The sequence below is a fragment of the Brassica oleracea genome, chromosome C3 (genome assembly GCF_000695525.1).
Source record: "Brassica oleracea var. oleracea cultivar TO1000 chromosome C3, BOL, whole genome shotgun sequence".
NCBI lineage: Eukaryota > Viridiplantae > Streptophyta > Magnoliopsida > Brassicales > Brassicaceae > Brassica > Brassica oleracea.
In genome coordinates this window covers 34176378-34192388 of record NC_027750.1, presented here as the reverse complement: position 1 = coordinate 34192388, position 16011 = coordinate 34176378, and the positions used below count along the sequence as shown (strand labels likewise).

Genomic DNA, 16011 nt, shown 5'->3' with positions numbered 1-16011 from the left:
TAATTTTCTCGAGTTCAGTTCATGTTGGGATCCGATTGTTTAGATATTGGATCTCTATGTAAGATCGGGTTCGGTAACATAAAATTCATATCAGATTCCATTTGGAACTTTGGATGTATATAAATTGCTAGTTAATTATTATATTTATTTATTACATTTAAATTTTATTTAACAAAACAAAATAAATCGATGTGGATGTTCAGGTTTCAATAAATCTAAGTTTATTTTATAGACAATAAAATACAAAGATGGGCACGAATTGGATATCCGGATTTTTAGAGGTATTCGTGATCTGATCTGTTTCATCTGAATGATCAATTAACTGATCCGATTCGATTCGTAACCATCAGGATATTCGGTATCCCGATCCGTTTCGTCCAAATATTTTTGTAATTTTTTATTTATTTTACAGATTGAATCGGATATCCGACCAAAAATCTAAAATTAAAAAATAAATAAATAATTCCAAAAATAATATAAAATAATAATATTTTATTACAAAAATAAAATTATATTTAATTTAAAAAATTCTAATACATAATTTAATAAATTTAGTAAATAAAAATACTACAAATATATATATAATATTTTATTTATATAACTTATATATATAATTTTCTAAATATATGTATATATACACATATAATAGATCGGATCGGATATCCGTTCTTAAAATTATTAATATTTGTGATTTTCTTTGTTTCTTACGGATATTGCATATTAATATTTGCTTTGCTTTTTTTAACACTGATTAGTTTCAAACCGTAAGAAGGCAAAATAGATCACTAAGACCACAAAACGCAGACAAAGAATACAAGAAAATAACAAAGAAGAGCATAAAACATGAGAGGAGTGGAAAAGAAAAACGGTTTATTTCCGGCGACCGCGCGCACGAGACGGCGGCCGCCAGAGAGAGAAGAGAGATTAGAGTTAGGGTTTTTTTTATCGTAGCTTTATTTTGATATTTGCTTTGCTACATAGAATTATGGATTTTTTGGTTCGAATCTAAACGGATCAAGAATCGAATCAACCAGCTCTTAACAAAGATGCATATGATGAGGATATCATCTATATCTATTTTTATCAACCCCAAATGATGCTTATCCTGTTGCCAGTATCTTCTCCGATCTTTCATATATACAGATATTGGAGTATTAGTGAGTGCAAACAGAAAATGCGTGGTTGTATTATTGAAGTTATAAAACTCAGACTGAACATATAAAGTTACAAAAATCTCAAGTAGTTTAGAAGAAAAAGTAGAAAATGTTCAAATATCCCTCGTGAACAAACAGTCTCCAGTTTCCTAAGTAATGATCCTCACTTTAAGGGAAAATACAACAATACACAAACTTGAGCTGTCGTGAAAACCTACAAACAGATTAAAGAAGTTAAAGATAGATACTTGAAAATGTCAATAGGTAGTTCAAGATTTAAGAGATTACCTCTTCAAATTTTAGTTTCTATTTTAGACCTTGAACTCGTGGACGTGGAACCATTTGGTGGATGACCATTTGTTTCCTTTCACCACTGGACATCCCCCTGAAAAATCAAAGCCAGAGGACATAGAAGTTAAGAGACACTGATATTATTATTATTATTCTCAGTGAAAGCAAAAGAGAGCGTTTTGGTTGTTGGATCTTTTCACCATGCAAACTGGAAGGGTCTAGAGAAGCATCAGGTCTCATGTTCCAGAAAAGTAAAGCATCTCGCTTCTTTGGTAGAACAGAGAGTCCTTCTTTGCCACATTTCGAGAGCTCGTTCCACCACGGGACTGCACTAATGTTTCCTTTTGCAGCCGGGAACACGGTCTCGCCACCATCATCAACATCCGAGCTAAAGTATTATCCAAAAGAAGATTCTTTTAAAAAAAAGCATAAAGAAATTTATCTGAGAAAAAAAGATTTATCTTTTGGTTACTTACAGGTACATAAGCACAGTAGCTATACGTTGCCCACCGTTCTTGGTGTTGAACTCATCTAAGAAATAATCATAGTGAGGCTCATACTTCTGGCCTACTTGGTAGTGAAGAACCTGAAGACCTTCTCCATTTTCTACAAAACAAAATTCATAAAATCAGGAGTCAGATCAACCGGTAAATGACAAAATCTTTTAGATGTTTTCATCACTTATTGGATAACTAAAGCAAAAAAGGGTACGTACCAACAGGAATGAAGGTGAAATCTGAAATCCTTTTCTCAATAGTCTCAACAATTTCGTCATGTCCTCTCCCAAGGAAAGTTCCAGAGCTCGTCCTTACTCTGAAAAGAGAGGGACCGTATACACAAATTAAGAAACAACAAACCTTTCCCAAGTTTGAACGATAAGAGTGGGATGCAAACCTGCTGTCTTTGCTCCCACCGGTTTTCTCATCAACCACCGCTGACTTAACCATGTTGGGTTTAGCGAGGTTGATCAGGTGCTCACATTCTTCATTGGTCTAAAAAGAAACAGAAATAAAAAAGAAGCACAAGATCACATCTCGGACATTCCAATTTAGTAACTCATTTCAGACACAAACCACATGTGTGTTTCTCACTGACAAAAACGTGTTTCCTCCATTTTCAACAAATTTTAAAAGAAGATTCAAGTAGATCTAAACTCTGTGGGATCACAAAGTCAAACTAAACTTAGAAACAAAAACATCAACTTAGCTTTATCTTGTCAGACAAGAAACAAGAACTCTAAGAAGAGGCAATCTGTGTTACCAAAAAATTGTGGTAAACGACAGCTCTAGGCTCCCACGATATCACTTCAACCCAACGCTCCCCGTTCCCTTCCTCATCTCCACCACTACTATATATCAAAATTCACAAAAAATAAAACACTCATGAATCGATTCCAGAAAATTCAATTCGAATCGTTTATCACTAACCTCTGCTCCTGGCTCTTGCGTACAATGTTGGTCAAGTCGTTGGGCTTGGAAGAGTTTCTGTTTGCATTTGGAAGTGACAAGATCCCGAGACCGAGAAGAATCATAATCACCACGAGCAGTAGGATGATCACCGTGAACGCTTGAGTCGATCTCGATGATGGTTTTCTCGGTTGGTAACGAATGTTGTTCTTCGATTTCGACGCCATTGTTTGACTTTTGATTTTCTGTCTCTCAAGATCTAAATGACAAACATTGAACGAGACCAAGTCACAGAGCAGCTTTGGTGATTGGAGTTTATTATTTATAAATATATATAAAGCAATTATTATTATTATTATTATGTACTATCTTCTTCGTGTTTGTTTTCTTCTTCTTCTTCGTCGTGTTATTTTGTTGGATACAGACACTGTGTAAGAGAAGGTGGCTTTGACTTTTAATATTCCAACTCAGCCCTTTATTTTTCTGTTATTTATATTTTTAGCTCCCGATACTTTTGGGTAATTCGGATTTCACCCTAATTTGTTTTGTCTATGTGTGCGAGTCGGTGACAAACTTGAGCCGATTATTATTAATGTCCTCGATTTTATTTGGCACTAATCTCTTTTTTTTTTTTTTCTGGATAAGTTTCTTACATTTTCGACATACTGCCTCCGTATCCGAAATTAAGATTTTCTAAAAATTTTACGATTATTAAGAATATAATAAATTTTTACGGTTTAGTTTATTACTCTCTCCGTTTCTTAATATAAATAGTTTTGGATAAAAGCACGAAGATTAAGAAGTATTTTATAATAAATATGTTAGATATAATTTAACCAATAAAAAATAAATCTATTTAATTTGATTGGTCACACTGTATTCAATAAATGTAAAAGTTACCTAGAAATACGAAAACTACTTACATTTTGAAACAAAAACATTTCCCTAAAACTACTTACAATATGAAATGGAGGGAGTATTTATTTTTCTATACACTTTCCAATTATTCTCCACCAATTAAATCTAATCAATTCAAATATTTGTAATTAATGTTTTTCAAAAATATACAAAAATACCTTAAAAATATATAAAATCTATATTTGTGAAAGAAGAAAAAAATCTAAAAAATCTTATTTTCGGGAACAGTATAATAATGGAGTGGTTGGAAAAGAAAAAGGAGTTTTTTAATTCCGAATTTTATAGATTATTTTAATTGTAAATGGCGATAAGACACATTTACGATCACAAATGATGTTCTTCTCTAAACAAGATTGATGAATAAAAACATTGTTTTAGTATTTACTTTTGGGAGATGTCAAATAAAAGAGGCTTTGAAAGTTATAACGTTACTGCCTATCAAGGTAAGTCAATAATGGAAAATAGCATATAGATCTATCCTCTACTTTTTAGTCTTGGACCAGATTTATAAATCAAAATTTCTTGTTGTTCAATGTAAGTTGTCTTTGTTTATTTATAAATTGTGACGTGATAAGAACATGTTCGACATTTACCAAAACATGATATGGTCACATCTTTAAGTCTTTAGTTGTCTATCTAAAAAGTCAACCTTTTCTTTAGTGGGTAATGTTTAATACTAAGTCCTTAGTTTTTTCCTGTTAATACAAAATCCTTAGTTGTAAATAGTAGACCACTAATCCAATTCTTACCAGCATAAAGATAATATAATTCCCTTTCAGATAATCTTAAAATGTTATTTTACATCAATCCCAAATAAATCTTACATTCACTTAATATTGTTCTATTAATCGAAATCAGTTAGTTGTTTTTATCAATGGTTGCTACTGACAACAACCCATGATTAAATTTTGGCAACAATTCCGTAATATTTAACTGAACACTTGTAGTTTTATGGAAGATGTTGTGTTTGAGGAAAAATATAATTCCATTGGTCCTAGATCACAACATATAAGGTCTTCTTAGGTCTGGTTAGAAAAATTTAAGACTAGACTAGATAATCAGTATTGTACTATTGGAACATTAGTTGGACTTTGGCTCACATACCTCTCAACTAACAAGAAAAGAAAAAAACAATTCAATAATACTTGAGATATAGATAGAGATTAAGAGTCTAACTGTTGAACATTAAGAATGAGTAGCGACAAAATACAGAGGAATAAAATTGTAGGAATGAAAAAAAAAATTATTCCTTATCAATTTTATTGAAAAACAAATTTGTTTTATATTCCTTTAAAATAAAAAGAATGAAAATGAATGAAAAGGAAAAAGTATTTTTTATAAATGGTAAAAATAATCAAAAACAGTAAAAAAATACATTATTTTTTTTCGTTCTTTGGTCAACAGTTAGGATCCTAAGTGTTCATCTGCTATGAGTAGAATTATATAAACACCAAAGTACAATAACCTTATCATCTACGGAACAAGAAGAAATTAATGTTCCATACTAATATTGAATTTTATTCAATAGTTACAAATCAACAATCACACAATAAAGTCCATATCCATTAACATGGGAACAGTAACACATGAATGTACATAGACACAAACACACATATATGTAGACATATATACACAAGACAATTGATCTTGAAAGAGAATTTGCTCATATCTAAAAGACATTGAGCGACGTTGCATAGAGAGGAATGCAAGGCTTGAAGGAGAAATAGTTTGGTACATAAGACGAAAACCTTTTTCTCTTCAGTGAATCAGAAGATCCAAGAGCAGGCTGGTTCAAGTAGGCATACTTGCTCTTCATCCACCTGATAGAGGATACACATTCAACATTCAAATAGCTCAAAAAACAAGGTGGTTCAATATATAGTATGTGTTAAAGGTGTAAGATTATGTCAAGGAGAAATAAACAGAGACCAGTCTTTAATTCCCTCTTGAGCTTCAATTTCAGAGTCTTCCATGTCTAAGCTTTCTTCAAAGCGTTTGTAGTCCTCATCCTGAAACAATTATCGATCTTAGAACCTCTAGCTTTCATCGATTGGTTTGATCTAAAGAATCTCCTCAAGTTAAAAACACGAGATCATATAAAAACTTCTACAAAAGAAAGATCCATTTTTCCTCTTAAATGAATTAAGAAACGCACAAGAATTGTTAAAACCAAAGGACGTACAGAGAGATTGCGGGCTCTAACACGAGATGCAGCCTTAATAGCAGCAAAGAGATGCTCCTCTTCAATGATCTGCTTCTGCCTCCAGAACTTCTTGATCTGTATATTGGTTATGCTGTCTCCATCGATCTTTCTTGATCCATATCCTGGAGATGGAGGAAGCGGTGGAGGAGGAGGAGGCGACATCAGTGACTTCTTGAAACACAAATTCTCAGACTCATCCATAATCTGCTTCTTCATTTATATACAGCTAAAACTATATACACAAGAGGAGTAGCTCAAAGATCACAAAGAGAATGAGGAGAAAAAGCTGCTGAACCTAACAGATTCTGAATCTAACCTTCAAACTAAAGAGATACACCTGAGATTCTTAAAGAGTCTACCAAACAATTAAATGAACGTCTATGTCTACTCTGCCAACTTGTTGCAATTATCTTGTACGTCAAGACAAACTATAAGCTTTAAGCTATACTGTAGAAGAAAAAGACAGGTGGGTGTAACTTCTAAACTTCATTCAATAATAAAGTAAGCAATTAGGTAATGTGAGGATAATGCAAAAGCATATGGTCTTGAAGCACCTAATGGTACATCTTTCAATCACAGCCGTTGAATCATAATGGCCATCGCAATCAATATCACCGGAAGGCCATTTTCAGCATGACGTACTCCATTAAACAACTAGTAGACCGGCGTTTGTCATTAAATCCGAAATTCTGATTAAACTATCCGTTCTTATTCAAACAAATCCGGTAAATGATATTTCAAGTTTCATTTAGTAATCGAAAAAGAGAAATTCGATAGTTATTTTTAGGTTTTTATCACAAAAATAGTTTTCCATTTCAAAAATGACCAAAAAATTTTCTATTAAAGAGTAATTTTTTTTATATCTTAGAGTTAATTAATCTAGACTTAGAGTTGGGTGGGGGTTTTGAGAATATGGTTTCAAATTTTTAAAAATAAAAAATAAAAACTAAAATTTTCAAAATAAAAATGAACTATTTTAGTCATTTTTTTTATTAAATGCAATTTTTGTGACAAAAACTTAAAAAAAACTAAACTATTTGAGTGAATTACCCATAAAAAAAACATCAAAAGAAAATTGATTAGAAGTAAATATCTAAACTCCTCTTACGACCAAAGCACTCACTAAATCAGACTACGAGCCTTTTATAGACAAGATCAAAAACAAGATGTTGTCTTGGACGAATAAAAGCCTCTCCTTTGCTGGCAGGCTGCAGCTAATCAAGTCTGTGATATCCAGCATTGTCAATTTCTGGAGCTTTGCATTTATCCTTCCTATGGGTTGCTTTGAAGTGATTGAGAGTTTGTGTAGTGTTTTTCTGTGGTCTGGATCTCCGCATCAGACTCACAAGGCTAAAGTGAAGTGTGAAGACTTATGTTACCCGAAGACAGAAGGAGGACTTGGATTGCGCAGGCTTAAAGATTCATAAAAAGTCTTCGCCCTCTCTTTGATATGGAGGTTGCTCACACGATCAGATTCTTTATGGGTTTCATGGGTGCAACACTATGTGCTACAACAAAGCTCTTTTTGGGATGTTAGAGATGATAATAAAGGCTCTTGGATTTGGAGGAAGCTTCTCAAACTAAGACAGCTGGCTTATCCTTTCATTCGAATAGAAGTCATGAATGGTGAAAAAGCTTTTTCCTGGTTTGATGATTGGTTGGAGATGGGGAAACTATTCGACATAACTGGAGCTACTGGGACTCGTTATCTTGGAGTAAGAAGAGGAGCTCGGGTCTCTGAGGCGGTATCACAGGGACAGTGGAAGGTTAGGGGTCAGCGGAGTAGACATTTTCAGGCGTTACACGCAAAGATTCAAGCTACACCTGTTATGCAGGCTGATCTCGGTGAAAATGTGTATATGTGGTGCCACGCCATGGACACATACAAAGAGCAGTTCTCGGCAAGGGACACTTGGGATCAAATTCGAAGTAGGAAGGCACAAGTGGCTTGGTGTAGTAGTGTCTGGTTTCCACAGGGTGTGCCTCGCTACTCCTTCATACTTTGGTTAGCTGTTCAAAACATGTTATCAACTGGAGACAGAATGAGAATGTGGGGCATTAGGCAGGATTGTGTCTTATGTGGAGAGCGGGATGAGACTAGAGATCGCATGTTTTTTGCTTGCCCTTACTCGTATTCAGTTTGGGATAGAGTCGCTAGTGTGCTCATTGGACCAGGTATCAATCCAGATTGGCAGGATACACTCACTTTTATTCAGGATGGAGGACGTTGTCAACTGGACAGTATTCTTCTACGGCTCGCTTTTAAGACAACAGTCTATCATGTCTGGAGGGAGCGCAATGCTCGAAGGCATCTCAGCGGTAATCAGACTGTAGCACAACTCATTAAGCTCATTGACAAAGCGGTCAAGAACAGAATATCATCTCTTTGATACATGTTTCCCACAAACTAGAAGGATTGATGAAAAGGTGGTTTGAAATAGCGAGAGTTTAGAGTTGATTAGAGTCACGTAAAGACAAGCACAAAGTCTTTTTCTTTCGATTCTTTAATTCTTTTGTAAATGAATTCATAGTTTGATCAATAAATTTCAAATTTTTTCAAAAAAAAAAATCAAAAAAAAAAAATCTAAACTCCAAGTTTTATCAACCAAACATAAAATAATATATATATATATATATATATATAATATAATAGGTTTTAAATAGAATTATAAAATTTAGGCAAACTCAAAGTATATTAATCAAATTCAATCCAAATAGAGTTTAAGTGACTGAATCCTATAACCTGACCCGAATGTATATCGGATCGTATGTGCTTTAAAGAACTAACTTCAACAAACTGGATAGTGAATTAGCCCCACCAGAAAAACGATTGCAATAACAAAAACTTATGATTATAGAGATGATCAGATAAACAGAGAAATATAATCACAAATCCAAGTCAAGCACATACTTATGATTATTAAACAGAGGGTTTTTAAGCTTTTACATAAACTAGAGTTTTTTCCCGGGCTACGCCCGGGTTTTTGCCTATGATAGTGTTCGATGGATGTTCTAGGTAAACAATTATTTTTCCTCTGTCTTGAGATCATGCAAAAGTTATAACATCCGAGGCTATGTTCACATGTCTGGGTTCTTTGTTAAAGTTAGGAACCATTTGAGAGATTCGCTAAGTATTTTGTTTCGCCTCCAATTTCGTTTTGTAAAAGTGAATAGTTTTATCAGTTTGTAATTTGCTTTAGTTATTTGTATTCGAGTGAGAGTAGAGAAGAGGAAAAAGACTTTTAAGGTTGTGTTTGTGATAAATGTTTGAGAAATGTAAAAATTTAGCAGACTATTCATGATTTTGTTATTGATCAAGGCTCATTTTTGTCCATGATGCAATATTTGCTCATAATATTTTAGGTTTGATTACATTAAAATATTTCAGTGTTATTTACTAAATCTAATAGGTTTTAAAAAATTAAAATTTTGTAAACAAAAACTATTAGTATATAAGCCAACATTAACTCTTACTAAAAACTCATAGAAATTTTTTTATAAAGTTAACCAACTTAAGTGTATATATAATTAAGGTAAATTGAGTTTAATAACACCAAAAAAACATAATTCACTATCTAACTAAAATCCTACCCTCTCTCCTCCATTCTCTTCCTAACTCTCTCTTCCCTCTCTAAAAATCTAATTTTCTCTTTTTTTGGTTATTTCACAAATAAGTCATATAATTAAATTTCTTGCAGACTCAGACCTAAAAAAAAAAACTGTCCCACTTAACATAGGTTTATAAGTCAGAAATTGTTGTTAAACTTTAAAATTTGTAAATTTATATATTCACCTAAGATTACAGCATTTAAATTTTAAGGAAACTTTTGGAAACTTAGATTTTAACTTTTGTTTTACTCTTCTTTCTATGAGTAAAGTGGGTGTTTAATTTCAGTTTTATATTGTTTGTTATCTTTACATCATTAAGTATATTGTAAGATTATATTTAGGAATATGGCTTGGACCAGCACTACATATCTCTCGAGCTTCTCTTCTGCTTGTCTCTGACTCTTATTGTAGAAACACATAATATTAGTCTCGAGATAAATAAACCTTCTGATCAAGCAAAACCATGTCTACAGCATAAAGTCTCCCCCTTTCTTCATGTTGCCTAATTGGAAGGGGAAGTATAGCTGACAATGGTTACACATCATCGTTGAGAAAAGTCGGGAACAACAGGACTGTATGTAATATTGTTATAAAAAATGTCTAGATAATATCATACTATCGTTGAGAGTTATTGCAATAGATTGTTCAAATATGAGTAATAGATTAGATATCAAAAGATAAAAGCGGTTTAGTAGATTAGATTTTTGGTGGCAAAAAAAAAAATGTTATGTATAACAAATAAAATCATTGTTTACAATTTTTAAAAATCAAATTTGTAAATCCAAACACAATGACAAAATCAGAGCACAAACAAAACTTTATGCCTGAAGTTTTTAGTACGTGTAAGTAAAGATAGGCAACAATGTCATGAGAGAGACTAAGGTAAGAAGCAATATCAAAACTTCATACATATACTAAAAAGAGTCTTCTCTAGAAGATCTTATGGTTTGGCCTTAATCTTTTCCTTGCCGGGAAACTTCCTTTTGAGCATCTACAACTTCTCTGTAGAAGAAAGAAAAGACAGTATCTTGAAAAACGATAGGAAAAAAAAACAAAACATAATGAGGGTTTCAAACAAACCTGAACTCATCACTGATCTCTTTGCTTTACTCCTTCGTAAAAAGGCATTGGCTGCCTCAACAAATCTCTGTAGAATCATTGATAACTCAGTGAATTATAATGTTTCAGCGTTCAAAGTCAACTGCTTTTTGTAATAGAAGTGAGATGGTTTTTACCTGTAGGAAACAAAGAGCAACACCTTCACGGAAACAACATCTTTTAGACCAATCAGGTTTTAGTTCTCTGCAGACGTTAGCATCATATAAGGCATGTTCAGCTTGCCCTAACCGCAACCAGCAGAGGCTTCCGTTTCAGAAGAAGGTATGATCTGTGGGGTCAAAATCAATGGCCTTTGTTCAAAGAAATGCCACAGAATCACAAAATGGACATAAGTTTGAGAATCTTCCTATGAGTTTTTGAAGTATTTTAGTGTTGAATACATGTGTGTAAGTGTCAATGGCCATCTAGAAATGCTTTCTGTGAACGTGTCTTGTCCTCTTGCTTTTGCTTTTGTGGCTTGCACCTTTGCTTCTGGAGAGATCTATGGAAATATATAATAGTGTGCTTTAGAAAATTTCATGCGAGGGAGATGAATTTTGATCAAACTTCAAAGTATGAAGTACCTCACTGAGGTTTATGCAAATATCATTATATTTAATATATATATATATTACACATATATTACATATATTTTCTGAAAATATAAATATTACTTTGTTTTAAATATGAGTGAAACTCATGGTTTTTTTTTTCTTTTTTACTATCTGAATATGTATGGGATGGTGAGAAAATGTGAAATTGATAAATAATTTGTTAAAACTTAGTTTTTATATTTTTATCTTACATAATTAGGTTAAATGAAAATATATTATTAATCTCAACTGATTAATATTTTTTAGCTTTAAATCACTAAACTTACATTGTTTTACTTACAATTTGGTTCAGAATTATACTATTAGAAAATATTTTGTGGTTTTTAGAATATATATGAGTTGATGTCACTTACTATACATGTTGACGCTGCCCGTTCTAGAAAAACATTCAAACGTTGACATCAACATTGTTTAATACTAAATTTAAAGGGTTTATAAACTTTAAAAGACCACTATTTAAAAAGTACTAATTGTAAAACTGATTCTATAATTTATTTTCACACTTATGTGGGTTCATTAACAGAGTTACTTTCTTTAGGAGTTTGTTTAATATTTTTGTGTATCGCCATCTTTAATTTCTAATGTATCACTCAACTCTTACATTTTCTAAATATTCCAATCTGTTTTGTGTGGAAAGATTTTTTGGTTTAAAAGGTCAGGATTAAAGCTAGATTGTAGAGAATTTATATTTAACTAAATATACATTTTAAATAAATCAAGAAGATTCTAATTTTTATTTTGCTGGTACGCAGCAATTAATAATATATTTTAAACCAAAATGCATGACTAGCATGTACTATGCATGTTCGTTCCATTGGAGTTGGGCACTATTCCAATCCCTGCGCTTGGTAATCCTTAGACATGCACCGGCTTTAATCTCTCTGTCATAAGCTGAAAAGCAGATAGAGAAATTAAAAAAGAGGATTTACAATCACTAAAATATTTATTCATATTTTCTTATATTTTCTGCACTATTCTACAATTACTTGCCCAATCAAACATGTAGAAGAAAGATGATTTTGTCGGTACACAAACATAAAGAGAAAGTCCGTAATTTGTAGCAGACGTACAGATCCCAATGATATGCGTACACTTTTAATAAACATGTCCACAGACGTGTAACCACCACCTATTGACTGAAGTAGGGACGCACCAATAGCTTCAGCTAAGTCCGTCTGGGTAATCTGCACAACAGAAGTGCAAAACAGAAACTTTAGGCAACACTCATCTATATTTGAAACTCACAATTAATCATAAAGAAAAGAACCAATATAAGCAAGCATTAAGAAACAGTACCCTCGTAAAAGCCGAGCTTGAGCGTGCCATGATTATAATTAGATAGATAAAACGTTTTTTATCAAATCCATAAAACGTTTTTATCTTGAAAACAAAAGCCACTCACCTAAAAAAACACTCACTTCTTTCTTCTTGATTGTATCCCCTCTCTCTTCCAGGAGCCTAGTTGAACATCATCACATGTTCCTTTCCTCCTCGCAAGAGCTGTGCTGCTCCAATTTCTCCACCAGCTGAGATACGGAAACAACATGGATCAGAGAACTGAAACGCTAATTTAAAACCCTAAAACGTGGGTGTAAAGCTATTACTTTTTTCCGGTGGGAAAAGTGACTTTGGACTATAATTCGAGATCCCACCAAGACCCGAGCAGCCGTCATTTCCTCCAATCCTCTGTCTCTCTCGATGTTGACTCTAAGCTGTCACCAGGAACAAATGTTCTAGTGACATCTCATGTCAGAGAGAGTAAAGACACGGGTGTGTTATACGTTTTCCTACGCCTCTTTTTCTTATTTTTCCGACACACCTAAGGGTCCTGCATGATGAGGCAGAGCTTCGTGTCCGTGAGAGGTATTGGGGCCTCGTACTGGTTCCACTGCTTTGATTGGCTCATACTTTAGTGTGGGAAGTAGCCATGACATGAAAAGCCTTTGTGCCTGGAGGAACTATCTCCTCCTAACCTCTTTCATCGGATCATGAATGTGATGAGATTTTCCTCGTGCTGCCGACACGAATCCAATAAACCGTAAGTACCAAAACATAACTGGTAGAGAAAGTGAAGTAAGGTAAGGAATGGACATACCTGGTGCACCACTGTGGACTTGTTGGCCAATTTGGCCTACGTTGTAATCTTCAGCATCCGGGGATGAAAAAAAATAGTTTAGATCCCAATATGGCTAATCTTTAGTAAAATAATTTACATGGGGAAATCATGGAAATGATAAAACCCTATTCAAACTGCAACATTTTTCAGACAATTAGACGCAAAAGGAGACATTTTAAAAGACCTTGTTTTGAAAGGGTTGACGGTGTATTAGTGGATTACAATCAACATCACAATTTTAAAATACTACTCATTTTAAAAACAGGTTTATGGACAGGTAATGAAATCAGAAGTGATTGAACTCAGCTTGGTGAAGTGGCAGTTGCTTCTAGCAACACAAAAAAAAAAACTAAGTCTATGTGTGGCAATGGTACTTTGTATCAAGGTTTTCTGCAAGTAGAAAAAGTGTGGCTATTAGAAAGTAGAAATAGAACGCATACCTTTGCAGGAATAGTCCAATCCAATTGGAGCTCCAAAATCCGATATCTTGGCAGATAATATTTCATCAAAGAGAATGTTGTCAAGCTTGACCTCGCTGTGAACTATTGGGCCAGGAGAAGAGAAATTGAGGTATGATAGAGTTTGGGCGATCATGATTAGGGAGCAGAAACCGATCAAGAAGAGCAAGAATCCAGTGATGTTTACTGTTTTACACAATTTATAATTGGAGCAGGATTTAGTTAAATATGAGAGAGCGTCCATGGATATGCGAAGAAACCACATAAGAACATGCTATAAATCGAAAATATATCTCCACGCACGAATCTTGAAATGGTTCAGAACAATAGCAAAATCTATCGACCTAGCAGCTAACGCTGAGAAATAACGGAGCGGGAGAGAGGAGGAAATGTACCGTGGAGATTATCGCCGTTGAAGCGCTTATCGTTCGCACTTGTTCCAATGGAGGCATGATCGATCGTAACAATGGAGGATTCTCTCTCTCGCCCTCAGAAATTTGAACGAAAATTGTTCGTTCGCCTCAGAGTTTGTTTCTTTCTCTCTTTCGCTCTAGTGTAATTTGGTGGTAGGTGTGTGTGGACTGCCTTCTTCTTTTTGTCTCCACGTTGGTAAAAGCAGAATCTCTCGAAAGAGGAAAGAGATCCATTCCTCGCAGGTAATTCCGATGAGAAAGAAGAAGAAGTCGAATGGTCGAGAGTGGGTGACGTGGACAAAAATCAGGGAATTACGTGAAGCTGACATGTCAATTTTTTACTGGTTGATTTTTGAGTCAGACGTGGACAACCTGAGCAATCAGGATATTTGGCTTTTAGTTATTGTATGTATGTACTAGGGGTTTTCCCGGGTGTATTCGTATAATTTTTTGTTAACTTAAAAAGAAATTACATTTATGAACATAGACCATGTATATATATATATATTACAATCGACTTTAAACTATTAAATTGTTAGAAATTCTAAAATTTATTTGTATTTATCCACTATCTTGTATCTAACCAAATTAAAATCATATATAGAATGAGAAATAAGATGAGTAAAACCTAACAAAACTGGTTATGATTTAAATACATATTTGTAAGATTTACAACTGATTTAAACCTTGTTTTGATTTTAGAATCTTTGGGTTCTTATGAGATTGAAAAGTTTTAAAATAGAAATAAAATTGTATAAAAAATTGATCCAAATGTAAAAGTAGTATCATTGTCCAAGCCAAACCAAACTAAAGAACATTTTTTTTAGACAAACCATTACCAAAACTTGATATTTAAGACTGCATACACTTGTATGATGAACCTATAGTCATTCACGTGACAATGATCCGATCAGGGAATCACTTTAGACTAATCTTAAGACAAAATCTTCTTACCGCCCTCCCTCTTAGTTAGTCCCAACTTCTTTATCGTCTTTAGAGAGCACTATATATCCTTTCTCGGACTGGATTCCATGATTTCTTTAATCTTGAGCTCCATACAGAGTATGCACTCTGCAAGAAAAAGCAATTTGAAGCTACTCAATTGATCAAGTCTAGCATGTTAATACAATACACACGCTACTCACTTCACCTCTATAGCTTAAGAACAGAACCCACATTTACGGTGTCATGATCACATCTTGTCCATTTGCCTGGTAAGAAGTAATTTTTTTAGTAATTTCCACAAACCTTTCAGTCTCATCAAAAGAAACATGTGAACCATACACTTACGCCTGCAACTCTGGAGGGAGCATGCCAATAAAATGATGGTATTAGATGAGAAACCAAAAAAGTATTAAAGTGAAGTTAAGAGTTTTAGATGAGAAACCAAAAAGGAAAAGTGTTGCATGCTCTTCTTGTAAGCCTTATTCGACGTATAGTTGATGACTTATGCATAAAAGGGGTTTAATGAGAGGTTGAGATTCTCATCTAAAATAGCTAACACCGATGATATCAAGTAGCAAATTATATTCCTAAGTGTAAAAATGGAAATAAATTAATTTACTTCAAGTTTGAGATTAGAATAGTCCCTTTGATGAAGTTTCTCAACATATATTTCCGGCTAGAGAAAATAACAAAATGAGGACCAAGCATCAAGGCAATCACTTATAATCTTCAGATCACTTTGGAACTTCACCATTAGCTCGTAACGATCCATCTCGCCAGAGAAAA

At 33.7% G+C, this 16011-nt stretch overlaps 3 protein-coding genes and 1 long non-coding RNA gene across 5 annotated transcripts; 1 reads left to right on the top strand and 3 right to left on the bottom strand.

Moving 5' to 3' along the window:
- Positions 1-1158: 1158 nt before the first annotated feature.
- LOC106331519 (prolyl 4-hydroxylase 5-like) lies at positions 1159-3220 on the bottom strand. Its single transcript, XM_013769898.1, has 8 exons — positions 2873-3220; positions 2706-2793; positions 2340-2437; positions 2161-2258; positions 1922-2051; positions 1646-1833; positions 1443-1539; positions 1159-1368 (listed from the first exon to the last, which is right to left on the bottom strand). Exons 1-7 carry the CDS (start codon positions 3076-3078, stop codon positions 1466-1468), a joined length of 882 nt encoding a protein of 293 aa, XP_013625352.1. The 5' UTR covers positions 3079-3220; the 3' UTR covers positions 1159-1368; positions 1443-1465.
- A 2036-nt stretch (positions 3221-5256) lies between these two features.
- On the bottom strand, positions 5257-6395 carry LOC106331540. Of its 2 annotated transcripts, XM_013769921.1 has the most exons (4): positions 6289-6395; positions 5952-6204; positions 5699-5778; positions 5257-5589 (listed from the first exon to the last, which is right to left on the bottom strand). In XM_013769921.1, exons 2-4 carry the CDS (start codon positions 6186-6188, stop codon positions 5439-5441), a joined length of 468 nt encoding a protein of 155 aa, XP_013625375.1. In that variant the 5' UTR covers positions 6189-6204; positions 6289-6395; the 3' UTR covers positions 5257-5438. The 2 variants fall into 2 exon arrangements, with proteins under 2 accessions (XP_013625375.1, XP_013625373.1); XM_013769919.1 differs by having other exon boundaries at positions 5952-6364.
- A 1196-nt stretch (positions 6396-7591) lies between these two features.
- LOC106330454 lies at positions 7592-8362 on the top strand. The gene has a single exon (XM_013768915.1). It carries the CDS (start codon positions 7592-7594, stop codon positions 8360-8362), a length of 771 nt encoding a protein of 256 aa, XP_013624369.1.
- Positions 8363-10320: 1958 nt separating this feature from the next.
- On the bottom strand, positions 10321-13346 carry LOC106332828. Its single transcript, XR_001268197.1, has 5 exons — positions 12946-13346; positions 12712-12819; positions 10817-10968; positions 10662-10728; positions 10321-10583 (listed from the first exon to the last, which is right to left on the bottom strand). It is a non-coding gene; the product is annotated as an uncharacterized LOC106332828 (long non-coding RNA).
- Between the last annotated feature and the right edge of the window lie 2665 nt (positions 13347-16011).

Bases quoted from the DNA above. Each gene is read 5' to 3' on its own strand.
- LOC106331519 (XM_013769898.1), bottom strand. From the start codon at position 3,078: ATGGCGTCGAAATCGAAGAACAACATTCGTTACCAACCGAGAAAACCA. The intron at 2,438-2,705 runs GTAACACAGATT...GTTTCTTTTTAG, and splicing joins TCGTTTACCACAATTTTTTG to ACCAATGAAGAATGTGAGCA. The intron at 2,052-2,160 runs GTACGTACCCTT...TTTGTTTTGTAG, and splicing joins TTTCACCTTCATTCCTGTTG to AAAATGGAGAAGGTCTTCAG.
- LOC106331540 (XM_013769921.1), bottom strand. From the start codon at position 6,188: ATGAAGAAGCAGATTATGGATGAGTCTGAGAATTTGTGTTTCAAGAAG. The intron at 5,779-5,951 runs GTACGTCCTTTG...TAATTGTTTCAG, and splicing joins TTAGAGCCCGCAATCTCTCT to GATGAGGACTACAAACGCTT. The intron at 5,590-5,698 runs GTCTCTGTTTAT...ATCCTCTATCAG, and splicing joins CAAGAGGGAATTAAAGACTG to GTGGATGAAGAGCAAGTATG.
- LOC106330454 (XM_013768915.1), top strand. From the start codon at position 7,592: ATGAATGGTGAAAAAGCTTTTTCCTGGTTTGATGATTGGTTGGAGATG.